Source organism: Siphateles boraxobius, unplaced genomic scaffold, assembly GCF_051911475.1.
Source record: "Siphateles boraxobius isolate OS27281-9 unplaced genomic scaffold, OSU_SipBor_1 41, whole genome shotgun sequence".
In the NCBI taxonomy this organism is placed as follows: domain Eukaryota; kingdom Metazoa; phylum Chordata; class Actinopteri; order Cypriniformes; family Leuciscidae; genus Siphateles; species Siphateles boraxobius.
In genome coordinates, this window is record NW_027509042.1 from 30557004 (window position 1) to 30584912 (window position 27909).

Here is a 27909-nt window from a genome sequence, read left to right on the forward strand (position 1 = left end):
TGCCTGTCTTCAAAACTTGAGAGCCCTGCGAAATAATGCAACGTACATGATACACTTTATTGGTGTCATCTGGCATTTAGGCTCAGGTAAGCCTAACGCGGTAGGCTACTTTATTATTATGAAGTGCAGAGGCCGTGAGTGCAGATACGCTCTGCGTGAGTGGTGTTTACGACAGTAACGTTAAATACAAGTACTCTACAGCGACTCTAGGGATCGCTGTTTGACAAAAACAGAAATCCTGCATAGTGCCGCTTAATATACTAGATAAACTAAACTAAATAACTATATAAACGTAACACGCAACAAGACGCTCTCCACCTGTCGCCATTACAGCGTATCTTGTATTTTTTAAGATACAGAGCTTTAATGTGACAATTTACTTTAATGTTACAATTTATAGCATATTATAGTCTGAATAATATGCTGTGCAAAGAAAAAAAGTAGAAATTTGAATTCTGTAAGTAATTCATGATTTAACGTTAAATTAGATATAATAAATTGGTGAGGTTTCATGCTGAAAGCACAGATATTATGAATAACAGATGCCATTTGTAGTTTTCGTTATCATTGATTATGTTCCTGCCATGTCTTGGGGTTATGCTAAAATAAAGGAGCCGTACAACAGTAATGTGCTCTATAATGTGTCTGCAAACAATTTCAGCTACTTTGTATTGACAAATGTTAAAGGGGCGTGTGTACTTATTGAGATTTCTGCAATCACCCAAATCGTGCACGCGCATTCACCGGCAGCTCTGAATCAGAGCCGTTCTGAACATCACCATAAGCGTGTGCGCGCAGATAAGAAATAGCCACGGGACAACGGAGACGCGGTGGTTTTGGTAAAACTGCGAAAGGAAGTGCTCTTCTGAATGAAAATCAGACGTTTGTTTGTTTTTTCAGGTTATGTTTACGAAAATGTGCGACGCCTCTTGCTGATGTTCCCGCATTCGTTATCTGCGCTCGCTCTTCTGCGGAAGATCCGTAATTGAGATCTTGACCGCATTACAGCCGATGAGAGGTGCACCGGATATGCTATTTATACCAAGACACATTGAGCAGCAATAATGCGAATTGTCGATATTGTCATAGACATTTGCTTTGCCATGTAATCTCAGTCGTCTCGCCTGCATTCTTGCACGGAGAGCGGAGGTGGAAAGGAACAGAACGGGTTTTTATTATTATTTTTTTTCATTCACAACGCTCCAATCAATTATTTAATTTGATCAATTCTGATGTGACAAAGGACGTACTGTATCTGGTAGGCTAAATCAAGGAAGGAGACCGCTTACATCTTTAGGCTACTACTTAAAATCAGACAAATCTTTATTTATCTCCAGTCAGTGGACTCGCGGCAGAAGCGCATTTCTGAGGGTACCGGTGGGGTAGATAGGGGGAGATAGAGACGCCGGAAATAGCAGAAACAAATCACAGGAGAGTAGACGGTTGGGAGCAAGGGAGAGAAAAAAATGCTACCTTCGCAAGAAGCCTCAAAGATTTACCATGACAACTATATGCGTAACTCTCGAGCCATCGGTGTCCTGTGGGCCATCTTCACCATCTGCTTCGCTACCATCAACGTGGTAGTCTTCATCCAGCCTTACTGGATCGGGGACAGCGTGAGTACACCACATGCCGGTTACTTCGGGTTGTTCCATTACTGCGTGGGCGACGGTAACTCGAACCGGGAGCTGATTTGCCAGGGAACATTTTCCGACTTCAGTTCCATCCCGTCCGGCGCGTTTAAGGCGGCCTCTTTCTTCGTGCTGCTGTCCATGGTGCTCATTTTGAGCTGCATCGGCTGTATGGCGCTCTTCTTCTTCTGCAACACCGCCACCGTCTACAAAACCTGCGCTTGGATGCAGTTGCTTTGCGGTGAGTATTTTTTTTTTTATTACTGACGGTTTTTGTTGGAAATAGATACGTCTAGAATATACGGCATGTATCTTTTCCTCAAAACCAATGTAAACGGTTGTTGTAAGAACTGATGTGCTTGTTTATTTGAACTGAGCTCATTGTGGGTGTGTGTTTTCAGGGGGTTCAATAAAGCTGCCTTCTAGATCATGCCTTCTAGATCTGAGGTAGCGCAGAGGGAAATGTTTCTGTGTGTGTGATATTAATATTATAAAATGTACTGTTGGTTATTTCTCACCTTATTCCCCAACAGAACAAACAAAAATCAATAAAGTACTGTGTTGAACCTCTTTTTATGTTTGCAATATTTAATGCTGTTAATTTCCACATGGCAGTGCTTTGATATTACTATTTTCTATTCCCTGGAATGGGGTCATTTAACGTTGTGAAAAAAGTATAAGCCTGTGCAAAACAGGTCTTGCACTATGCTGATTGTTGTGTTCTGAACATTTGTTGTGTTTCAATTACTTTTGTTGATTTGTTCATTGCAAACAGCTGAAAGTTTGTACATTTGGCAAACAAACCTTATTTGCAATATATATAATAATTTCAATTACAACTGTACAATAGGGTTTCAGCATCATCCATAAGTGGCAATAATCTGGCTCCAAGCTTTTTTTTTGGAGAACATCACTTAAACAGACACATTTGAACAAATCGATCCTGTGGATGATGTGGATATAGTTTTTTTGGTGTCAGTATCCAACTTCCTTGATCAGAGTAAAGGGATTTTTTAAGCTATAGCAAATAATTCAAGATATAACATTTTGATTGACAGCAGTGGTCCTTAAGACAAAGTTTTTCAGAGTGAGGAGGCAAATCATATGACATGAATTATTTGTGACAAACACTTTGAAGTATATGCATGTATAACATGATATGGTATTGAGTGGTGGCCATATTTTTTTAAATTAGGTTTGGAGGTTAGGGGGCAGGCAGACCATGATACTGGGTATTCAAATGTATAGGTTTCACACTGCACATTCACAAAACATGTTTTTAAAAAGAAGCTTGTCTCACTCTTGGACAGTTGTTCAGTTGTTCTTGAATGTACCATCTGAATGTACCATCAGTTTGTCCTGAACAGACTTTTTGGACCATATAAAAGTAAGATTAAAGCATTTAAAAATGTTATATTCTTCACTCCAATTAGGATGTTTTCCACCACAGTTTGACATTTAAATTTTCCCCCAAACTGAAAAGAAATACATCACATGAAAGAATCTGACTATACAAAGCATGTGAATATTTATTGAGGCAAGGGACGTTCCGACTATTATTGGTTAATTGTTTTTCGCTAAACAATTGGCCATTATATTCAGCCACAGAATAATAAAAAAACATGTTTCCAAGTTTAGTTCTCACTATTCAGACTTACAATCACTAGTTTATATCTCACAATTGCGAGAAAATAAATTCAGAATTGTGAGATAAAAAGTCATGATTATCTTTTTTATTTTTTATTCCGTGGAGGGAACAATCTTCCATATGGGGGAGTCAATCTTCCTTCGGTAAGGCATATCAAAAGTTGCAAAACTGGCAAAAATTTCACAACTATATATAGATAAACGAAAAAAAATACCTTTTTTCTCGCGATTCTGACTTTATTTTCTCATAATTGTGAGATACATATTTGCAAGTAATAAAATGTAATTGTGACATTTCAATCTTACAATTATGACTTTTTTCTTGCAATGAGTTTTTAACTCGCAATTCAGACTTTTTGTATCTCAGAATCGTGAGATATAAACTTGCAAATATTTTGTGGCGGAAACAAGCTTCCATACTCCCAGGTGACTTTGGTTCGAACCGATATAAACTTGCAATTATTTTTTTATTTTGTGGTGGAAACAAGCTTCCATGCTCCCAGGTGACTGGCTCATACCAAGGATTTTTCCTCAAATATGTAAACATCTTAATGAGTTTTCTCTTGCCACTGTTGCATTTGGTAGCTGTTTGGTCACTGGGGTAACTTGATGTAACTTCATGAATGTAAAACCTTCGTGAAACTGATCAGGGTGAGTAAGAGCTAAGAGTAGGACTGCAGGAGCCTGATCTTGGATGATCTGAGAAATAGGCCTGACTGTCAAATGGGTAGCCCGGGGCAATTCTGTAGTACATTCTGTCATGTAGCCTTGGTTTTCATTTCTGTAAAGAAATTAAGTTTTATCATGTCATATATGCCATCTGCTTCGCAAAGAACAGTTTTCAGCATTTAGAAAAAAACTCAGCTGGTATACTGGGCAACATTTGTTTTATTTCCTTCTCTTTCCTGTCCTGTTTGACCATGTGAGTGTTTTTTAGTATTAAGTTTAAATTAACTTTGGATGTGTATGCTTCACATATAGCCTACTTCGGTTACCACATGCTTTTATCCTTAGCTAATTATCTGTGTCATTGTATTCCAGGCAGTGAAGCGCACATACAGTAAATGGCTATTATTAAAGTGAATGGTTTCCTTTTAAAGATGTATTTAACCAGATAAGTTTAAAACTCTGTGTTGCAAAAGTGACAGGTGTAGGTACGCCTTCATTGTTGTCCGGGACATATCAGGACACGTTTGTTTTTATACTATAAATAGTATATTTAGTCTTGATATAGACTGTGCAGCTGGTAAGAGCGTATACACCCCCCTTTCATTGATGTGGTGATTGTCAACAATGTAATTTCACTTACGAAACTAAAACATTCAAACATCCTTACACTGCAAAAATGTTCAATATAAGAGGCACAATTTCGTAGTTCCCAAAGGTCACCTTGTCTAAAAAATGTGAAGGAGGAGTAACATCAGCTCGGACCAGAATATTACGAAGGTTAGGTGGTCTTTTGTATACTACACGTGGTGGCTTATTAAAACATTTCTTGAGATTAGGGTCACTATCCACTGTATGCCAATGTTGAAGCAAAACGCCTTCTATGTCCCTTGACAACAGAGAGTATTGAATATAACAATTTACTCGATGTTCAAAGGTGAGTGGTCTTTTTACCAGACACTCACGTTGAGACATGTTCAAAAAGCGTTTCTCAGCTGACTGAAGCCATTCCTCCTTATATGCTCTTGCTCTAAACCGGTCTGATAAAATAGACGCTTGATGTTGAAAATCATCCTCTTTACTGTAAATACAACGTATGCGACTAAATTGAGAAATGGGTAAAGAATGTTTTAATGACTCAGGATGGTAAGATGTACCATGAAGCAATGTGTTGCGATCAGTAGGTTTTCGAAACAAGCTTGTCACAAGACCAGATACAGACTTGATTACAAACACATCTAAAAAGTTCATTTTCTCTTAATGGAATTATATGGTAAATTTCAGTGCACTGCATTTATGATCAACCAGTTTGTGAAAATCTAACAACTCAGACACAGTACCATTCCATAGCAAAAAGACATCATCAATGTAACGTTTCCATAGCACAATGTGTTTTAGGAAAGGGTTACAATCTGGTTGATACACACATCGTTGTTCAAACATACCGCAAAACAGGGATGCAAAGCTAGGGGCCATTTTCAAACCCATACTGACACCAGAGATTTGTAAATGAAAATCAGATCCAAATAAAACATAATTATATGATTGTGGCGAGCAGGACGAGGCCGAGGGCTGTGGGAGAATGGCGCGAGGCCGGTGGCGTGATTGCTGATGAGCAACACCTGCGTGATGCACCGGTCTCCTATCTCTCACGGAGGAGCAGAAGCATAAAAGGAACGACGACGGTGATGGACAAGAGAGGACAGGCCTGGATTTTATTTGATGTTTTGTTTCATGTGGCAGCAGTCGTCCGTGAGGGACTGCTGCCTTTATTTTCGTTTTGTATTTGTTTATTTATTTATTAGAATCTTTTGATTGTTTGGCGGTTTCCACCTCCTTCCCATAACATCTAACTTTGCTAAAATGACAATACCAATTTGGTCAGTTCTAATAATCCTCCAGTGCTGGGAGTTCTATCAGAACGTTGATCAAGAAAAAGTTCAAGGGCTTCAAGACCACCTTGGAATGGAACATTAGTATAGAGTGATTCAACATCCATAGTCACCAAAACAACAGGAGAGTTAGGTAATGTCACAGAATTTATGAGTTCAATACAATCCATAGTGTCTCTGATATAAGAGGGCAATGACGAGACCAGAGGTTATGGAAAGAAATCAACAAAGACTGAAATCTTCTCTGTGAATGAGCTGCCACTATAGGTCTCCCAGAGGAATGTCTTTATATATTTTGTGGATTTTTAGAAGCATATATAGAACAGGTGTAATAGGATGTACAACACACATAAAAACAACTTCAGCTTTCGTGAGTAGACCCAACTCTAAAAGATGGTTTCATGAGTCATGAACCGATGCTTTGAATCGGGAGACTTTGTATTAGAGAGTTGTCTCTGAATCTCAGATTCATAATCCCGTCTATCTAATATTACTAGTGCTCCGTCCTCAGGTTATGTGCCAATTTGTATTGTCTTTTACATTTCAACAAAGATGTAACATTAATGTAACAACAATTCTGCAGTAAGTGTCCAATGAAGGATTTCTATTTTTCGGAAGAACGAAAGTAGATTTACCTCTGAAAGTGCGGGGTCTTTCAAGAGACGTTCCGCCATCGATGGAAATGAAGGCAGCAGGTGTTTAAAATCAATCCACTCAAATTGGAGTCAAAACTGAGTGCAGTGCTATCAAAACTCAGTAAAATCAGATCTAAAGCATGCACATCCACAGCAAAGCAATATGTTGCTCAAATTGGGTCCTCAACAAGTAAATTAATAAAAAAGGAAAAAAAGTTGCCACACCATGGCTCCAAAAATGTGAAAAATTTAATGGTAGACTCACAAACAGGTAGTAACGTTTGAAAAACGTAGGCTCTTTCTCAGACAATTAAAAGTTAAACATGCCACGCCTTTATATTCACAGGTGACCCCAACTCCCCCCCCCCCCACAATTTTTTTAAATTTAAATGCATATATATGTGATGCGATCTGGGAAAACCCGTCGGCTGTCGCTCAAGTATGTTTTCAGTAAGGCCTAAAAATAGGTTGAATGTCAGTTCTTTTTTTTTAGATGGTCAGTTTTTTTCTCAAAATGGGTTTTCATTAAATTATTATTCTATAACCTCTTGTGTATAATCTCTGAATAAATCTAGGCAAAATTCACTAGTTTAGTGCAGAAAAATAGCAATTTATAGTGGCAAGCTGAAAAGACTTCTCCTATCAAAATAAACCACATAACATTTAGAATAAAGGTATATCAATGCACATTTCCCGCCAGTTCTGTGTAAACTACAACAGCACGCAAGGTTTTTTTATTTTATTTTTTTTAAGCTCATCTGCATGCTTGTCGTCCTCATCAGGGTCTCGACCTGACTGCAGTTCGTTGTCGTAACTGACTTAAGTCGGCAAATGCTCACATTCGATAGCGTCTGACACTTTGGAGAGGTGTTCTCTTCATGGATGAATCCCGGTTTTCACTGTACAGGGCAGATGGCAGACAGCATGTATGGCGTCAGGTGGGTGAGTGGTTTGCTGATGTCAACGCTGTGGATCGAGTGGCCCATGGTGGTGTGTGGTTATGGTATGGGCAGGCGTATGGAAAAAACGACCAGGACGGCCAAAAACGACATGGCTCAGTAACATCAAAACATGGCTACAATTAATAACAGCACAAACTCTACACGCCGTGCTAGACCGAGATCAAATCATTGTGAAGTCGCATACGCCGTTAGGCAGCACTAGAGAAGAAGAAGAACGCTGTGGATCGAGTGGCCCATGGTGGTGTGGGGTTATGGTATGGGCAGGCGTATGTTATGGACAACGAACACAGGTGCATTTTATTGTTGGCATTTTGAATGCACAGAGATACCGGGACGAGATCCTGAGGCCCATTGTTGTGCCATTCATCCACGACCATCACCTCATGTTGCAGCAAGATAATGCACGGCCTCATGTTGCAAGGATCTGTAAACAATTCCTGGAAGCTGAAGACTTCCCAGTTTTTGCATGGCCAGCATACTCACCGGACATGTCACTCATTGAGCATGTTTGGGTTGTTCTGGATCGGCGTATACAACAGCGTGTTCCAAGTCCTGCCAATATTCAGCAACTTCACAGAGCCATTGAAGAGGAGTGGACCAACATTCCACAGGCCACAGTCAACAACCAGATGTGTTGCACTGCGTGAGGCAAATGGTGGTCACACCAGATACTGACTGGTTTTCTATCCCCCTCCCCAGGACCCCCCCAATACAGTAAAACTGCACATTTTAGAGTGGCCTTTTATTGTGGCCAGCCTAAGGCACACCTGTGCAATAATCATGCTATCAGCATCTTGATATGCCACACCTGTGAGGTGGATGGATTATTTCGGCAAAGGAGAAGTGCTCACTAACACAGATTTAGACAGATATGTGAACAATATCTGAAAGAAATAGGCGTTCTGTGTACCTAGAAAAAGTCTTAGATCTTTGAGTTCATGAAAAAAGGGGGCAAAAACAAAAGTGTTGTGTTTATAATTTTGTTCAGCGAATATACACATAATACAAATAATACCAATATCAACCAAGAAGAACAAAGAAAGGCAAAGAAAAAAATATAAATATAATGCATACTAAATGTGAAAGTCAAATTAAACATACAAAATTAATATCAATTTAAATAGTGATACATACCTGCATAAAACAAAAAAACAAAACCAAGAGTAAATCTTAAAGAAATAGATAAATATTAAATTCTTCATTTAATCCCCTATCATGTGATATGAATTATTTGTGACAAACACTTTGGAGTACAGAGCCATATACATGCATGCATAACATAATATGGTATTGACCGATGACCATATTTTTTTGATTTTACACATTCACTGCTCCGTGTGTGTGTGTGTGTGTGTGTGTGTGTGTGTGTGTGTGTGTGTGTGTGTGTGTGTGTGTGTGTGTGTGTGTGTGTGTGTGTGTGTGTGTGTGTGTGTGTGTGTGTGTGTGTGTGTGTGTGTGTGTGTGAGAGAGTGTGTGTGTGTGTGTGTGTGTGTGTGTTCTATCCTCACTGCTGTGTGTGTGCACTTGGATGGGTGAAATGTAGAGCACAAATTCCAAGTACACGTACAGTATTGGCTACACCTCACATTACTTCACTTTGTCATTGTCACGTATAGTCTGTTATGGTTTCTTTGTCCCTGTGTTCCGTTTTTGTTTTGCCTGCCTCCCTAGTTTTCCTGGCTGTTAATTAGTTCCATATCAGTCAGTCATGTTCAATATTACTTCAGATTGGACTGACGAATTGGGATCTCAAATCTCAATCACATTTGAGTGTAAACGAAACCAGCCAATGAACATTGGGGAGTGAGATTTGCGTCACAAATCATGCTCTGTGAAGCGGGTGTGAAAGGAAGTGTGCTGAATTCACCCATTCAGCTTTTGCTTCGGAGCCGAGCATTTCTCGTGATTCTGCTCTGCAATCATCGTTCAAGTGTGTACAACGAACAAGGAAAAAGCTCTTTAGAGAGTGTTGGTGTGATTGCTTCTAAAATAGCTTTCTCTGCATTCATTGCAGTTATCCTAAAAGAGTATTTCACATGCTGCAGTGCAGACTAAAGTGGGTCTTGCACGCCGTGTAGCAACCGTCCCTGTACGCTTCAGCACTAAGTGAGCTTTTTCTCTAAAAATAGCTTGAAGTTGATGGCGAGCGTCTTTTTAAAGTGATTCAGAGTTGTTGGCCATGCTTTGCTCGGGCAGAAGCACCCCCTGGCTAAACCTTGCAGAGGTGCATGATGTCGACAAAGTGCGCTTTCTTGATGCTCCCATCTCACAAGGTGGCCTTTTCAGCAACACTGTTGATGACGTGCCAAGGCCGTTTAGCTGCAACATCGGTGCACGGCACCTTTCTGACAGATATTTGTAGAGCTGCATGCTGGGCGACACCCAACACATTTTACAATCTCTGTGTAGAGCATGTATCCTCCTGTGTACTGGCTTCAAGTAGCTAGTCATTAGGGGGGACCCGTTCTATGTCTTGCTTGCAGCGCCACTCCCCCCTTAGGATGGGATATGTGCGCTTATCTGCTCCACAGGTGAGTTTCCCACCTGGCAAACCCTGCATGCAGATTCTTCCAGCACCCTTGGAAGTCAGATGCAGCAGAGCTGTCAAACGCTCAGTCTAGCACTCGTGTGTATGCCCAGAAGGTCAGCCCCTGTGCAAGACTAGGTGCCCATGTATTGTGATTCCCCTACGTGTGATTCCACATGTGTATTCATCCACGGTATGGCTTCCCTGTTGGCAAGCCTGTGTCATTCCCTTGGCAGATACCTTCCATCTGTAGCACTGCCCTAATGGTCAGTCCATATGTGTAACTCCACATGTTACCTCCCTCTGGGCAGGATGTGGTCACCATAGCGTCCACTTGTGTTTAGAATTGGTACGCTTTCCCAGTGTTATTCAAATAGTCTCACTTTGTGGGTACAGCAGTGATAAAATCTCTCTGTGTTAAAGCCCTGTCCTTTCTTCGCTCCAGCAGGTGTGGGAATATTAGTCAAGTCAAGTCACATTTATTTATATAACGCTATTTACCAATACAGATTGTTTCAAAGCAGCTTTACATAGATAACAGGAATCTAATGCAAAAAAGTTTGTTTCCAGAAGAAAATAGCGTCACAGTCCAGCTTAAGTAAGTTCAGTGATGAATCATTTTTGTTTAAAAAAAGTCAATTTAGTTCATTTATTTATATTGAGAGAGAGAGAGAGAGAGAGAGAGAGAGAGAGAGAGAGAGAGAGAGAGAGAGAGAGAGACAGACATTAGCATAGATGCCATTCTTCTTATGATGTAACTAGTACATCAGGTGTTATAGGTAGTGTTCCCGGTTCCACAACATTGAATTGTAGAAGTTTATAATGAGTAATGTGTATGCTAGGTCAAAGAGATGTGTTTTTAGTCTAGATTTAAACTGACAGAGTGTGTCTGCTTCCAGAACAATGTTAGGAAGACTGTTCCAGAGTTTTGGTGCTAAATAGGATAAGGATCTACTGCCAGCAGTTGGCATATTCTAGGTATTATCAACTGGCCAGAGTTTTGAGATCGCAATAGAAGTGAAGGACTATAAAGCATTAAGAGCTCGCTCATGTACTGGGGAGCTAAACCATTTAGTACTTTGTAAGTAATCAGCAATATTTTAAAATGTAAACAATGTTTAATTGGGAGCCAATGCAATGTTGACAGAACCAGGCTAATATGGTCATACTTCCTGGTTCTAGCAAGAACTCTAGCTGCTGCGTTTTGGACCAGCAGACAGAGCAGCCATCAATTGTTAGACAGTATTCTAGGTTAGTACGTGTGGTGGTTTTTGGTCCAATCATACTAGACTCTGTTTTTTCAGAATTAAGTAATAGGAAATTACTAGTCATCCAAATTTTTATATCAGCTATGCATTCTGTTAATTTCTTGAATTGGTCGGGGCGCGAAGAGATATAGAGCTGAGTATCATTGGCATAACAGTGAAAACTAATCCCATGCTTCCTTATGATATATCCCAAGGGTAGCATGTACAGAGTGAACAGCAACGGTCCTAGTACTGAGCCTTGTGGTACTCCATACTGAACATGTGATTGATAAAACATTTCTTCATTTACTGCTACAAACTGATAACGGTCAAAAAATTATGATTTAAACCATGCTTATGCAATTCCACTAATGCCAACATCATTTTCGTGTCTATTTAAAAGAACGTTGTGGTCAATGGTATCAAATGCAGCACTAAGATCAAGTAACATTAATAGAGAGATACAACCACGATCGGATGATAAGAGCAAATAATTTGTTACTCTAATGAGAGCAGTCTCAGTACTATGGTATGGTCAAAATCCTGACTGGAAATTCTCGCAGATACCATTTCTTTCTAAAAAGGAACATAGTTGTAAGGATACTGCTTTTTCTAGTATTTTTGACAAAAAGGGTAGATTTGAGATCAGCCTGTAATTGACATTCTCTAGGATCAAATTGCGTTTTTTTAATGAGAGGTTTAATAATAGCAGCTTAAAAGTTTTCAATACATATCTTAGTGACAAAGATTAATTAATGATATTAAGAAGAGGATATATGACCTCTGGAAGCATTTCTTTCAGTAGCTTAGTTGGTATAAGGTCTAATATACATGATGATGATTTAGATGATTTAACGAGTTTAGACAATTCTTCCTCTCCTATTGCAATGAATGAATGGAAATTTTCCTCAGGGACACTACAATGCACTGCCTGATGCGATACTGTAGTAGATGGTTGCATAGTTATAATTTTCTCTCTAATATTATCAATCTTGCAAGTAAAGAAGTTCATAAAGTCATTACTGCTGTGCTGCTTGGAAACGTCTGGGGTTGAAACTTTTTCATTAATTTAGCCACTGTTTCAAATAAATACCTAGGGTTTTGTTTATTTTATTATAATAGGGTTGAAAAATAAGCAGATCTAGCAGCTTTTAAGGCCTCTCTGTATGCAATCGTGCTCTCTTTCCATGAAATGCGAATTACCTCTAGTTTTGTTTTCTTCCAGTTGCGCTCCATTTTTGTGGCTGCTCTCTTAAGGGCCTGAGTGTGCCGGTTGTACCATGGCGTTAGACTATTTTCTTTAATCTTAAGCGCAAAGGAGCAACTTTGTCTAAAATGCTGGAAAAGTCAAAAGTTTCTGTCGCAATATCGAGTTCTTCTAAGCTATCTTCTCTAAGAGGTGTGGTAAGAGGTAAGAGGACATGACAAGCCGCTCAAAGCACTTCATGATGATGAATGTCAGTGCCACGGGGCGGTAGTCATTAAAGCATGATGGAGCAATTTTCTTCGGCACAGGTATGATGGTGGCAGCTTTGAAACATGATGGAACGATGGCTTGCTTCAGGGAAGTGTTAAAGATGTTTGTGAAGACATCCTTCAGCTCCTCAGCGCAGTCCTTCAGCACACAACCTGGGATGTCGTCTGGGCCTGCTGCCTTTCGGATGTTGATAGCAGCAAATGTCCTCTTCACGCTATCGGCAGAGAGGCACAGAGGCTGCTCATGCGGAGGAGGAGGGATCTTCTGTGGGCAGGTGCTATTTTGTGCTTCAAAGCGAGCAAAGAAGTGGTTCAAATTATTGAGCAAAGGGATGTCGCTCTCACAGCTCTGTGGCGCGGGCTTGTAGTCCGTGATGGCCTGAATGCCCCGCCATAGGCTTTGTGCGTTCCTGCTGTCTTTGAAGTGGGTGGTTATCTTGTGAGTGTATTTCTTTTTTGCTTCCTTGATGCCACGGGACAGGTTGGCTCTCGCTGTTCTCATGCCAGCTTCATCCCCAGCTCTGTAGGCTTTGTCCCTGGCTCTCAGCAGCCTGAGGACATCTCCTGTCAACCATGGCTTCCAGTTAGCCCGAGTAATGAGGTCTTTTGTGTGGGTCACATCGTCAATGCACTTGGTGATGTAAGAGGTTACAGTGTCTGTATACTCCTCTATGTCTGTCTGGTTATTGTAAGTAGCTGCCTGCCTAAACATTTCCCAGTCTGTTGTGTCAAAGCAGTCTTGAAGAGCATCAGAGGCTCCCTCAGGCCACACTTTTACCTGCTTGCGAACCGGTTTGTTTACTTTCACTCTTTGTCTGTATGCGGGCATTAGCATAACAGTATTATGGTCAGAGAGTCCAATGTGGGGGAAGGGGGTGGCTTTGTATGCTCCTTTGTGTGTAGTGTAAACCAGGTCCAGGATGTTGTCTCCTCTTGTTGGAAAATCAACATGCTGGTATAGCCTTGGAAGAACAGTTTTAAGATCTGCATGGTTAAAATCTCCAGCGAAGATGATGAAGCCGTCTGGGTGTGCCGTCTGTTGTTCACTGACAGCCTGGTGCAGTTCCATAAGAGCCGTGCTCCTATCGCTGTTATTGTTAGTGGGGGGGGATGTATACTGCGACTAGCAAAATCGCGGTAATTTCCCTTGGTAGGTAAAAAGGACGGCATTTTATGATCATAAACTCCGCCAGTGGTGAGCAATGTTTGCTTACCACTACAGTGTCCCGACACCATTCATCACGGATGTAAACACAGATTCCTCCTCCTCGTGATTTTCCTCCCTTTACAATGGCCCTGTCTGCTCGATAGCAGGCTAGCTGCTCCAGTTGTACAGCAGAGTCGGGAATGTTATCATTTAGCCAAGTCTCAGTGAAGACGAGCACACAGCAGTTACTTACTGTCCGGTTCATTGATCTGAGCAGTCGTATATAATCCATTTAGTTGTCCAGTGATCGTACATTTGCCAGGAGAATGGATGGTATGGCTGGGCGAGTTGGATTAGCCGCTAGCCTGGCCCGGACGCCTCCGCGCTTGCCCCTCTTCTGCTCCCTCGCACATCGCTTCCGACGCTTTCTTTCCGGGAGGGGAGTTGTAGGCGAGTCCGGTGTTGTTGCAGGCCGGAGTAGTCCGAGTTCCCTTAGCGTCTCTGTTGCAAATATCAGACCACTGCAAACCTTCCTTTTGCAAATATCCAATAGAAACTGCCTGCTGTACTTGTAGTGCGACGTAGTAAGACGAGACGAACACGTAAAACATTCGGACAAACACTTTTTAAACGAACAAAACACCGTTCTGTTGGGACAGAGAGAGGTCGCTGCGTGTGCACGCGCCGCCATATTTAAGCGATCAATCTATATTGTTAAAAGCGCTATATAAATGGTGACTTGACTTGACTATCTGGGATGCTGAGGAGATGAAACTGATCAGGAATTTTATTAATAAAGCAATCTTTAGTGGCAGAAGTGATATTTCTAACATATTTTTAACAAAAAGTCGGCTTTGCAACCTTGGCTAAATGGAGTATACACGAGCTCTGCTGCAGAATTTAAACGGCTTTAACATGGATTCCATGTGACAATATTAGATCTAAAGTATGATTATGACAATGAGTGGGTCCTGACACATGTTGTCTAACTCCAATAGAGTTCAGAATGTCTCTAAATGCCAATCCCAATGCGTCTTTTTCGTTATCTACATGTATATTAAAATCACCAACAATTAGGACTTTATTTGCAGCCAGTACTAACTCCGATTAAAAATCAGCAAATTCTTTGATGAAATCTGTATGGTGGCCTGTATACAGTAGCTAGCACAAATGTCAAGCGCAATTTATCATTTACACTAGATAGTGTTACATTAAGCACCAACACTTCAAAAGAATTATATTTGAAACTTGACTTCTCAGTAATTCTGAATATATTACTATACTGCCCTACTAAGGCAACTCACCAGAGTGTGAAACTGAGAAAAATGACTTTAAAGTTATCTTAATGTCCTGACAATTGAGTTATAGGTATAATATGTGACCCGATCTGGCGAAATGAGTCGGAAGTCGCAACGTTCACTTTTAAGATATGGGCCGATTATGTGGAAAAACAATGAAATAATTGATTTTTTTTTGATTTTTTTGTTGCTAATTTCAAAGAACAGACATTCAAAAATAATCTCCCAAAGTTTCATAGTCCAGATAATTGAGTAAAGGTATTTAAATTACTATTAAAGTTTACAAAGTTTTACTAAATTCGCTGGAAATGAACATTGCTTTTCTCAACTCCTATCGTCACCTCGGAGCATTTCCCGGTTATCCCCTGAAATGTCACTATCTCTGCTCTCCTGCTGATCATTTGTCGATGGGAAGCCGTTTCGACTGACCGGCACGCGATTGGTCCAGCCATCCTCCTGTCAGACTCAAAGCGAGCGCTCTGTGTAATAAACAAGCTACCAGATCTCCTCAGAAAGATTAAATATTATTAATTTGAGAAATGTCGCTGTTAAAAGAGAGCAAAGTTGCCAAAGCGTCATCAAGCCCCCTGGCCATTGCACACTGAGTCCGCATTTTTTTTGTATTCGTGATTCGGTGGCTCCGAATTGTCAATACACCATTCAAACTACTTCCTACGGATGCGAAAAACGTGCGATTTTTTTAAATAACGGATGAATGTTTCGTAGAAAGTTTGCAGTGTGATTGACATAACGTGAGGTCGATTTTTTTTTTAACGTGCGAAAAATTCGGATCCAAATTTCAGACTGTGCAATGGCCTTTATCTGTACAAAAATATCCGTGAGATTTGCCCAAAACCGCCAGTTGAGAAAGTAAGTTGTCCCTCTCCCTGCCCAGCTTAGAAGAAAATAGCTGAAATGTGAATTTAATGTCAAATTTGAATCTGAGTGAGTGTATTTACTGTGTATGGATGTGAGTGAGTGCAATTATTGTGTGAGTGTAGATATTTATCTGCAAGGAGAATCCATTACAATGTGTTTGATTAACCCAATATTTAACTGTTGGTATCTCCGTTATGAATTTGTTACACTGTTTTTGTCAACTAGCCTACACAAAGATATGATTGCATAGACTAGCATTATTTATTCTCTGTTTCCTTATCTCTCTGCCCCTCTCACTTTCTCTCACACACACACACACACACACACACACACACACACACACACACACACACACACACACACACACACACACACACACACACACACACACACACACACACACACACACACACACACACACACACACACACAGAGAGAGAGAGACACACACACACACACACTGTTGTGGTTTTCAATCTTTCTGAAAAATAACTTCGCAGAGATCTTTGATGCCAGAAATAATTAGACTTTATTTTCGAACGCCGTCCCGTTCCATAGAACGGCGCTCTAACGCTCTCTGGCCCTCTGGCCTTCCAGGGCGCTCCCGAGTATCTTTTGGTTCAGAGTTATATACATACATCTTCTTCCAAAGAAGGTAACACACCCTATAGATAGTTTTGGGTAAAGGTCTTTTACCATGTGACTTCTCAGAATAGAATTTTCTGCAGCAAACAACATTCCATTCAAGGTCTTTCACATACACAGAGGAAATCCAAAGTCACAGACAGAAGAAATAATTGTGTCCAAATATATAGCAAAATTACTTGTTTTCTAAATAATAAAATCTTCTACATTCCCTCCTCTGAGGCTTATCTAAGCCTCACTTTCACTAGTTTTTTTTTTTCCAGAGTGTAGTTTCAAAATCCAGCTCTCTCAGTTATGCTACCTAGTGACTCAACTGAGTCACTCATTCTCCTTTCCAATTACTGGATTAAGCCACCACACTCCGGAGGAGCACTCGAGCCAAACATCTTCTTCCATACATTTTATTTCTTTTAGTTGTTCTTTCTTTTTTGTTTAATGGAAAAAGTAAAAGAATCGAGGTCTCCTAGTCAGACAAACTGAAACATTGTTATAAGTGTGTGTATACCTTTGTTCTTGCATTGCATGTTATTGTCACAGTTATGTAGAGTATATCAAACATAAAAGTCTCTTATACTATTGAAAGTTTTCTTGCGGTGTAGATATCCTCTAGGGTCTGGCTCATCAATCATCTTCTTCGTCCTCAATTCCTCATTTAATGGGATCAACATCCAGGGTTTGTAAATATCAATTTGGTTGCCCTCTCAAATTAGTTTTCATTATCTTTTTTCCGCATTTTCATTCGTTTAACCGTGGTTTTCCAACTAATGATCTTAATATACAAAGTACACAACAGAATAATAACCCAATTTTAATATTGCATCTCCAAAAACATCTCTAATTGAGAAAATCATAATTTTCCAGACTTTACATAAAGTTTTCCTTAACTTCTGCTCTTAAGGTTTTCTAACATGATCGTAATCGCTAAATTTTCCTCCCTGCGCAATATTATTTAGTAAAAGTGCAACACTGATCACCAAACATAAGTCAGTTTACTTTTTTCACATAATTGTTTTTCTCCTAATGCAGACAAAGCATTATAATAAATATCTGCTTATTATAGTAGTCTAATTGATTTATTATGCATTTTTGTTCTACTTGATCCATATGACAATTAATTCAAAATATGGCTGGGTAAACATAACTTTTATCACTTCTTATGAGAGAATATCATTTCTTAAATTCGAAGAATCCATCTTTTAGTCAGTCAATTTTAGTGAACAGAACACTTTACACCTATCTAATAAATTGCAATACATTTCACTTACTGTCTATTTTATTACCAAATTTAAACAATAAATTCCATTTTGACCTTTTTAATCTCGCATGTTGCTTCTCATTCTCATTGTAGCTCCTCAGTTCAAGACTAAACTGAATACATTTTCTTCGTTTCTACTAATTTCTAAATAAACTATCATGAATAAACTAATTATGTCTCATGTAATCACTCTAACTAAGAAAGCTTCAGAGCAATGTTACATTTATCTCATAATAGTCATTCAATAAACTCATTAGACAATTAGAAAAATAACTCTAGCAAATAACGTTTTGCACTATCTTACATATTCCTTATATGTACATTTCTTTTTCTTTATATCTAACAATCCAAAAGTTTTTCTATCAACCTTTTAAACCATTAGCATTATAACTTAATCATTATTAAAACTTCCTTGTGTTCGTATGCAACTTATTTTTAATCTTCAATACTTCTGTTTAGTTGACATATAATCTGACCTTATTTCTGATAGTTTTCCAATCTAAGGATTACTTCTGTTAGAAATATAATTTCTGTTCCTGCCCTCCTCTGTTGATTTCATTGCTTTTACCCATCTATATCATGTCCACATGGTATACTGACATATGGCCTATTTTTGTCGCTGTTCTTTTCTTAACTTTGCTTTTTGCCACAAATTTCACAAAACTTTGCAAAAATGCCTTTTAATTTAAAATGCCTATAATTTTATATTCATTTTAATTTTTAATTCCTTTCCTTACTCCCCCCTTTGCGCACTGGTTTAAAACCATTGCGCATCTGGACTGAGAATATTCAAAAGTATTCATTGGTTCAACAATCTGTCCTTCATGTGAAATGCCAAATATCTATTTTTGACCCCCCTCTGGTGCCATTTAGATTGTTCACAAGGGCCTGTTAGTTATTGGATTTCAATAACTTCCTCTAAGTCTATAAACTTTCTATCGAGCACTACTTGTAATATAATTTTAACTAATCAATTGCATATTGAATCAAATTGTATTCTTAATTTAAATCTAATATTTGTTAATACCCAATGTTAATACTTGCTTTAATTTAAACTGTAGCCTTAAATAATTTTAAGTATACCCTTGTATTGACAAGTTACATCTGAGTACCCTTTAAGATTTATTTTAAAGTTATTTTTAGTTCTAATTTTTTCCTTCATGAATTGTCTTAATTCCCATTATACTATATCAATTGTTAATATTATTTTAGTTTCTTTTCTTAATTAGTCATTATCATTGTTTTCTATGTTGCGTAATATATTTTTCTCCGCAATAATTTTTTGTTTTGATGGGGTTATTATTAAGTTGCTACTGAATCTATTCAAGGGCTGAACATCCAATCTTAGGAAAGTTGGTTGATGTTGACTATTGTTTGAGCTTGTACTCATCTCTGTTGATTCTCTTTTCTTTGCACAGTTCCTCTCATTACTGTGTTTCTGGTCAAGTTTGTCTTTTCTTCCATTCATGATTTGATCATTCTGTTAACCTTGTCATCAATCATTACATCTTTCACCAGGGTGTCTCCAGTGAGTCGTTCGTTGCAATGGACTATTTTCTCTCATTGTCAGCATGTCCTTGATCCCTCACTTCAGTTGTGGGGGGTTGCTGAAGTCATTTGGTGTATTTTAAGTTGAGAGGCATGGACTCAAATGTCACACTGTTGATCACTTCTTCTGAAATTACAAAGCACAGTTACTGGTTCTTTTTGTTAGACTTGTTCCAGAATCCTTCCTGGAATCGAGCTGCTGCTATCTGTAAATTAAAGCTTAATTATTTTTGTTAGTGAAAACAACATGTGATTTCAATCATCTGCTCATCTGTCCCATTGTACTTCTCGCTGTTACCTGTAGAAAGGTCATGTGGGCTGAGTGGTGTCCTTTCTGCTTTCATTAACAGCAGGACTTTAATCCATATATTCCTATTTGTTTTTCATAAATTTGACTTTTCATCATTATTTGCAACTTTTTGCATTTTTCTCACAATAAATTTCAATGTACTCTTATAATTAGTCAATTCAACTCAGTTATCTCTTTGTCTTGAGTTCCACTATCAACCCACTATTTATTAGGCATCTTGGACAATACTCAACCCACTTTGTGACAATACAAAAGTTACAAGACAATATTTCATACTCTTGACAAAGATCAGCTCCATCATGATATGCTGAAAAGAAAGGCAGATGTGTTATGCTGCAAAGAAAGTCAGATATGTTATGCGCTGCGCAAATGTGGCACTGTTTTTTCTCTTTTTATTTTTCTCTTTTCATTCTTTGTTTTTTCATATTGTTACTTCAGTTCCTGACCAGGAAATTTAACCAAATGCATCCATGGTCATTATTTTATTGGGCAGAATTTGCCCTGTGGGCCCACATGTTAAATTTTAAATACAGCTGTATTTGCAAAATAATTGATTTGCCTTAGATGTTTCTTCAAACACCATCTCTCACTCATTCACACTCAGTGTCTCTCTCACACACACACTGGCCAGCATACATTCTTGCAGGTTGTGCTCTAAATGTGGCATCCTATAATTTTAGCCAAGGGTTGATCAGGTCAACACAGCTATCTCAAACACTACTGTGAAGTGTCAATGATCATAAGGTTTAGTTTAACACCGTTGTTATAATCCTTTTTTTTCTTTTTACAAATTCTAATAGACTAAGTATTTTAGAATAATAAGCCTGCCAATTGTAATTTTTCAAATACATTTTGTCATTTGTTTTTCTGATTTTTCCTATTCTTTTTTTGTTTTTTGCTCAAGAGCTGCTTTAAGAAATAAATTGGAGATCTCTGCATAATCTTGGATCCATGGCCAACAACATTTCCATCTCATTATCCCAGTTTTGACAGCATTTTTTGCGATTTCATAATTTTGGACTTTTGGAGTAATTTTTTCTCCAATCTATATCTCTAAAAACTTAGCAAAACAAAATGGAGTGACCAGTATCATTGTTTTGCAAACAATAATAATAATTCTTTGACATTTTGCGTCTATCTTTTTCTTTGCTACAGAATAATTTTTCATGCTTTTAGCCCTATAATTGTTTAATATAATATCCCTCACTATACCAAATCCAGCCTCAGTTTGAACTATTTGGTGAGTTGAGCACCCACTTCTCTCTTTCAGTGTATTTTCTTTCTTTTTTATATGGCTGGACTTGAACCTACTGGAAAAGCAAAGAGGGTTAGTTTAGCAGAGAATATAAAGAATTGCTTATGAGACCAGTGAATAATCAGAATGAATTAAGTTAATATAATAATTAAATTTGAAGCAGTCTCTAGAGTGATCATTGAAGTTGCCACACCTGTGTTGCCCGTAAGGGAAGGGTTTCGGTCAGTTCTTCTGTTTTTAGATTATCAGTCTGTTAAAGCTTCATGGCTGTCGCTCTGCATGTGTCGTCAGCCTAGCTGTCACTCAAGGCTTGGTGTAAACTGGAATATAGGCTCTGTTGTTTCTCTGCCCCTTCTCAGTTTGGGCTTTGATAGATTTTGCCACAGCTTTGCATCTCAGGATTTTCCTCTTGTCCTCAGGAAAAAGTCTCCAGTGAAATAGTGAAAGTTTCACCTTTTCCAGCATTAAATTAGTCTTTCTCCATGCTGAGTTTTCCAGAGAGTGGTCATCTTCAGAAGGGGAGCTGAAAGCCCCTCACCCTCTCTTCTTCTTCTCTCTGCAGTCGTGTCTTTGACCTTTCACCTCTTCCATTCGACACTGAAGCCATCTGAAACTTGAACACTCAGAGAGCTGCATAGATCAAATTAGTCTTTATAAATATTTGTTCCTGAGCTATTAGCTCTTTATCTAAATTCCACTTTTAACCATCTTTTTCCTGGTTCTTGTATACTATATAATAATCACTGGTTGACAACAGCAGTTCTCCCATTCTGTTTTTAGTAAAGCAAGTTTTTCGTTGCAGGAAAAAGCAAGCTATTTCTTCATTGCAATATGAGCAATAATCTAACTTTGATTTTCTGAGTATAATACAATTAAATAATTTTCCCTATCATAAAATCAGCCTTCAATCGTTCTTCTGTATTTGCATGCTGTGCTCAAAATAATCTAACATGGTGAATAAACTTTTCCTCACCCATTCCCAACAATTCCCATTTACTACAATTCTAAGATTGCTGTAAATTATTTATGACTGTTGAAACTTTGTCACTCAATCTTGTTCACTTTTAGCACACTGCACAAGTTATTTTTTCCTTAGCACAAACTTAATTATCTACAATAGAATCATTTTTCTCTCACTTTGTCTTCAGGGATAATGAGATACAAATTTTAGACGTCTTCAGATATAAGATAGAATATATTAAGCACGTGCATTCTTATTTATTTATCCATTAATATATATCAGTCCATTTATTAATTAAATATATATTTTATACTTTAACTTATTTATACTACAATAATCTGCAAGACTAATATCTTGAAACAATTGTTTTCTTTTACTATTTCCTTTACTTTTAATACTCATTTATACATTACTTGTCTCTCAAGCACATTCACACATTCCTTGTCACCTATTTTTAACCACAGTCACAGTCAAGCAGACACACAGGACAGGATCCTACATTCACTCTACTCACACAACACATTGACAATACAATAACTTTAAACTATAAGACATCTGCGATTCACTTCCTCCGACACAACAGAGTCATATACTACATAGCTTTTCCGTACAGTCCCTTGTTAACCTATAACAAGGCGGTAACCAAAAGCTAAACTTATCTGTGCAATATTCGCCATCCTTCCAGGCCCTCTTGGCGAAATCCACATAAAACGTACCCAGTCCCTTGTTAACCTATAACAAGGCGGTAACAATAAACCAAACTTAATCTGTGCACATGCAATTAACTTATTATCCTCAAGGCCCTCTTAATAAGTAACACAGAGTTCTGGTAACCTTTACCAGTATACTTAATGATACCCTATACCATTAAAATCTACAATAAGTTGGTAACCTTTACCAGTATACTTAATGATACCCAATACCATTAAAATCTACAATAAGTTGGTAACCTTTACCAATAAACTCAAACTCTTGCTAATCATCCATCCAGGCCCTCTTGATTTAGCAAACACAGATTCTTACATACGTACGACAAAACCTTTAGCGGCACATCAGCAGTACCAATATTCATACAATCTACATCAGATTATATAAATACTGGCAAACACTAATGGGAGCTCCACCGCGCTTTAACACATTACTTGACATCATCAACAACAATAGACACTTATTTCTAGAATCAAAGATCCTCTTTTCAATTTTTTAGTTCTTTAAACTTGGAGAAGCATTTTAAAGGGTCTTACCACTCTGGCTCACTGGTGACAACACATACTTTTTCAAAAGCAAAAATCTGCTCACCTCAAAGTACAGTGGCCACTGTTGTCTGTGTCGGTCACCAGAGTCGCCTTTCGTGGTTCCTTTTGCTTCAAAAACCAAGTCCTGCCGGGGTCGCCAAATGTTGTGGTTTTCAATCTTTCTGAAAAATAACTTCGCAGAGATCTTTGATGCCAGAAATAATTAGACTTTATTTTCGAACGCCGTCCCGTTCCATAGAACAGAGTTATATACATACATCTTCTTCCAAAGAAGGTAACACACCCTATAGATAGTTTTGGGTAAAGGTCTTTTACCATGTGACTTCTCAGAATAGAATTTTCTGCAGCAAACAACATTCCATTCAAGGTCTTTCACATACACAGAGGAAATCCAAAGTCACAGACAGAAGAAATAATTGTGTCCAAATATATAGCAAAATTACTTGTTTTCTAAATAATAAAATCTTCTACAACACACACACACAAACACCCTGTCTCTCAAGCAAAAATGTAGCACCTCTGTTCAATCTTTCTGGTTTTAGTAAATTTTTGTAAAATGTACTTTTAAATTATTTATTGCTTGTGGTCCTGGCCAACCCAACACTTCATCACAACTTCACCATTTAGCTAGGCTCATCATCCATAACTCCATCAAGGTCAGACGGGAACCTTGGAGTTGTAATTGATGATCAATTGAACATCACAGAGCACATTGCTAGAATTGCTGGTCCTGCAGATTTGCCTTGTACAACATTAGGAGGATCAGGCCCTTCCTTTCAGAGCATGCGACACAACTCCTTGTCCAAGCGCTTGTTCCATCCAGACTGGACTATTGTAATGCTCTCCTGGCTGGTCTTCCAGCCTGTACTGTCAAAACTCTGCAATTGATCCAAAATGCTGCAACTAGAGTGGTCTTTAACGAGCTGAAGAGGGCACACGTCACTCCTCTCCTCACAAAATTGCACTGGTTGCCAGTTGCCGCTCGTATCAAATTCAAGTCACTGACATTTGCCTACAGAACAACCACTGGCTCTGTTCCCTTTTACCTAAACTCATTACTTCAGACTTATGTGCCATCCAGAAATTTGTGCTCTGCAAGCGAACGTCGTCTTGTGGTGCCATCTCAAAGAGGCACAAAATCTCTTTCTCTGACCTTTACCTTGACTGTTCCCTGCTGGTGGAATGATCTGCCTAACTCAACCAGAGCTGCTGAGTTCAAGAAACATCTGAAGACGCATCTTTTACAGCAGCACTTGATCCAGTAATACTAACACTTTCTCTTCTATTCTATTCTATTTATAAATATATATATATATATATATATATTTTTTTTTTTGGATAAAAGCATCTGCTAAATGAATAAATGTATTATCTATTTTTTATTTGTTGAACATCGATTACATTTTCATCCTTAAATGGGTTTGGGATTTCTTTTTTGTATTTCCTAATTCGGGGAACAGACACAGTCTCTGTATGATGATATCCAGGTGAAAGAGTCTCTACGTGTTGGGATTTATCTGACCTCAGTGACGTGAGACAGCTAGCAGACGGTCGGTTTAGCCAATCTGTCTGCTTCCTGACCTGAGCCCCAATTCATGTTTAAGCTCTAAGACTGTGTGCCATATTACTAGAGAGAAGAGCAGCACCATCCCAGGAGGGATGAATACCATCTCTTTTCAACAGGTCAGGTCTGCCCCAAAAATGTTTCCAATTGTCTAGGAACCCTATATTATTTTGCAGACACCACTTAGACAGCCAGCCATTGAGTGAGGACAGTCTACTAAGTATCTCATCACTCAGGCGAACAGGAAGGGGGCCAGAGCAAATTACAGTTCCTGACATCGTACTTCCGAAATCACACACCTCTTTAACGTTAATTTTATTGATCTCCGACTGGCGAACTCAAACATCACTAATGCCGAAATGAAAAATAATCTTAGAGAATTTACGATTAGCATTAGCCAGCACTTTTAAATTTGCTTTTTTTATAATGCGCTGGCTCCCGGAAAACATGTGACTATGATGGCCGGGGTCTCTATTTTCACGGTTTGTGTAATAGAATCACCAATAACTAGGGCACATTCAGCAGAATTCTCAGTGGGTGTTTCACTGAGTGGGGAGAACCTCCTTAAGGGAACGGTGGTTACATTAGTAATCTAGACATTTTCACACACCTATTACTATTCTCCATGATTAAGTTCCCTTTGTATTTAAGCCTTGAGTTCATTCTGTTCAGTGTCCAGTATCGTCAATGTCAATGGGGTTGTGTTTGAATTGTTGTTCCTGTTATCTTCTCTGTGTTCCTGGTTTGATTCATAAATAAAGACTTAGGGCCCTATCTTGCAGCCAGTGCAATTGACTTTGTACACTGACGCATGTACTGTATCATTCCTATCCCAACGCACAGCGGACTTATCCCTCCACAGAAGCACGCCGGTAAATTAGGGAATAAACTTGCACTCCCGGGGGTGGTTCAGCGAAAAGAGGAGGCGTGTTCCGGCGCAAATGTTCCCTGGTGATATTTTGTGGTTTCAGAAAACAATTCCGCCACAGACCAGGAAAAACCTAGTCTAAAGTCAGTGGCGTGTTATTCAGATGCTATTTTACGGGGCGCATGCTTGGCCATAATGTAGTGTGTGCACAACACGCATACACTTTGCTTCTATCATTTACACATATGCAGCAGTTCCCATTTTTGCAAACCATACATAATTACAAGGAAAAATATTACCACACGAGGGAAATCATTGTGGTGTCCATGAAGATGTGAAAAAATAGGCATAAATCTAGCTTACACATTTACCCAAATTATTATATGCCTGTTTAACCGAAGCTAAGTTGGTGAATTTGGGTGGGTTTCTCCCGTACAATGTCATTTCTCTGTCTTTTTTGGCCTTGATAAGAACGTCGTTCTCCTGGGCTGTGAACCGCTCCTGGCGTGTGCCTGGCAAATTCGCCATCATAATAGCAATCCGCCATGGAGCAAGCGCGCCTGCTTTTAAAGGGAATGTGAGATGACGCTTTGATTGGTTTATTTCACATTACGCCCAAACCACACCTATGAGTAATGTAGCTACTTCAGACCAACCCATTTTAGATTTGCGTCGGGCGCAAGAGTCATTTATCCCGCCGGTATAATAGCAACAGTGCCCAAGATCCGCCCACAAAGTTACTTTAGTTTTGCGTTTGATACTTGCGTTTCAGATCGTAAAAATTGTCACGGTGTGGGTTCATGTCTTGTTCCTGTCTGTCCTGTGTTTCCCTTGTCTTGTGTGAACTTTAGTTATTTCCTGTGCTGTGTCATGTTTTGTAGTCCTTTGTAGTTTTTCTAGTTTATAAGTATCCCCAGGTGTTTCTGATTAATCACGCCCTCTTGTTATCTTGTTTAGCTCGTTTACCCCTGTATTTAAGCCCTGTGTTTCAGCCCTGTCTTTGTGAGTTGTTAATGTTGTAATGGTTGCTGTTTCTGTGTTCCTGGTCTGAGTTTCTTTTGTTTGTTTTATTAATAAATGTGCTTGCAATTGGATTCACTGCTCGCTTCATTCTTCCCGCATCGTTACAGAACAACTCTCCGAATATGAATCCAGCAGCACGGATCTCGCCTGATCTACACAACCTAGACCGGGAGTTCGCTGGACAGAACGCGGCCTTGGCCCTGGAAAGCCTTGATCTGTTCCAGTATACGTGGGGATTTGTTCCTCTAGCTGCCTCCTGCTCCCTGGATGACGAGGCAATTAAAGTCTGTTACCGGCTGGGGGCTAAGGAGGTTAACCCGAGGGAACTCCCCAATCTCTCCGGTCTGGGCTGGAGAGAGGCGCTCTCCAGATGTTTGGAGAGCTTCATCCCGTGTCACGCCAGGCCTTTACCGCTGGTCCCTGTTTCGGTGGTCCCAGTTCCGGTGGTCCCGAATCCGGTGGTCTGGAGACGGAGGAGGAGGAGAAGAATGGCCTCCTCAACGACGTGTCCGGTGGCTCCTAAGCCAAAGACCGTCCAGCCAGAGACTGTCCAGCCAGAGATCGTCCAGCCAGAGCTTCACGTCAGCCACGTCCAGCCAGAGCTTCACGTCAGCCACGTCCAGCCAGAGCTTCACGTCAGCCACGTCCAGCCAGAGCTTCACGTCAGCCACATCCAGCCAGAGCCAGTCTTCGAGCAAGAGCCAGAGCCAGTCTTCGAGAGCCAGTCTTCGAGCAAGAGCCAGAGCCAGTCTTCGAGCAAGACCCAGAGCCAGTCTTCGAGCAAGAGCCAGAGCCAGTCTTCGAGCAAGAGCCTGAGCCCGTCGCCTGTTCGCCAGAACCGGAGCATATCACCTGCCCGCCAGAGACTGAACACGCCGCACTTGAGTCTGCTCTGGAAGACACAGCGCTCATTGTGGTGTCCATGGCTGTTTTGTGTGTGTGGGCAGCACACACATCAGCGACAGCCCATGAACCCAGCCCAGAGTTTCCTTCGCCGCTGGTCCCGTCCAGCCCAGAGTTTCCTTCGCCACTGGTCCCGTCCAGCCCAGAGTTCCTTTCGCCGCTGGTCCCGTCCAGCCCAGAGTTTCCTTCGCCGCTGGTTCCATCCAGCCCAGAGTTTCCTTCACCGCTGGTCCCGTCCAGCCCAGAGTTTCCTTCACCGCTGGTCCCGTCCAGCCCAGAGTTTCCGTTACCACTGGTCCTGCCCAGCACAAAGC

The 27909-nt window shown here is 39.7% G+C and overlaps 1 protein-coding gene across 3 annotated transcripts in view; it reads left to right on the top strand.

Moving 5' to 3' along the window:
- Positions 1-736: 736 nt before the first annotated feature.
- The window catches only part of lhfpl4a (LHFPL tetraspan subfamily member 4a), a 152666-nt gene continuing 125493 nt past the window's right edge, over positions 737-27909 (top strand). The window contains exon 1 of one of the 3 annotated variants that reach the window (XM_077199151.1): positions 737-1872. In XM_077199151.1, the coding sequence (XP_077055266.1) occupies positions 1467-1872 (406 nt within the window). In that variant the 5' untranslated portion in view covers positions 737-1466. The remainder of the gene's footprint in view (positions 1873-27909) is intronic. The other 2 variants (XM_077199153.1, XM_077199152.1) reach the window with 2 other exon arrangements.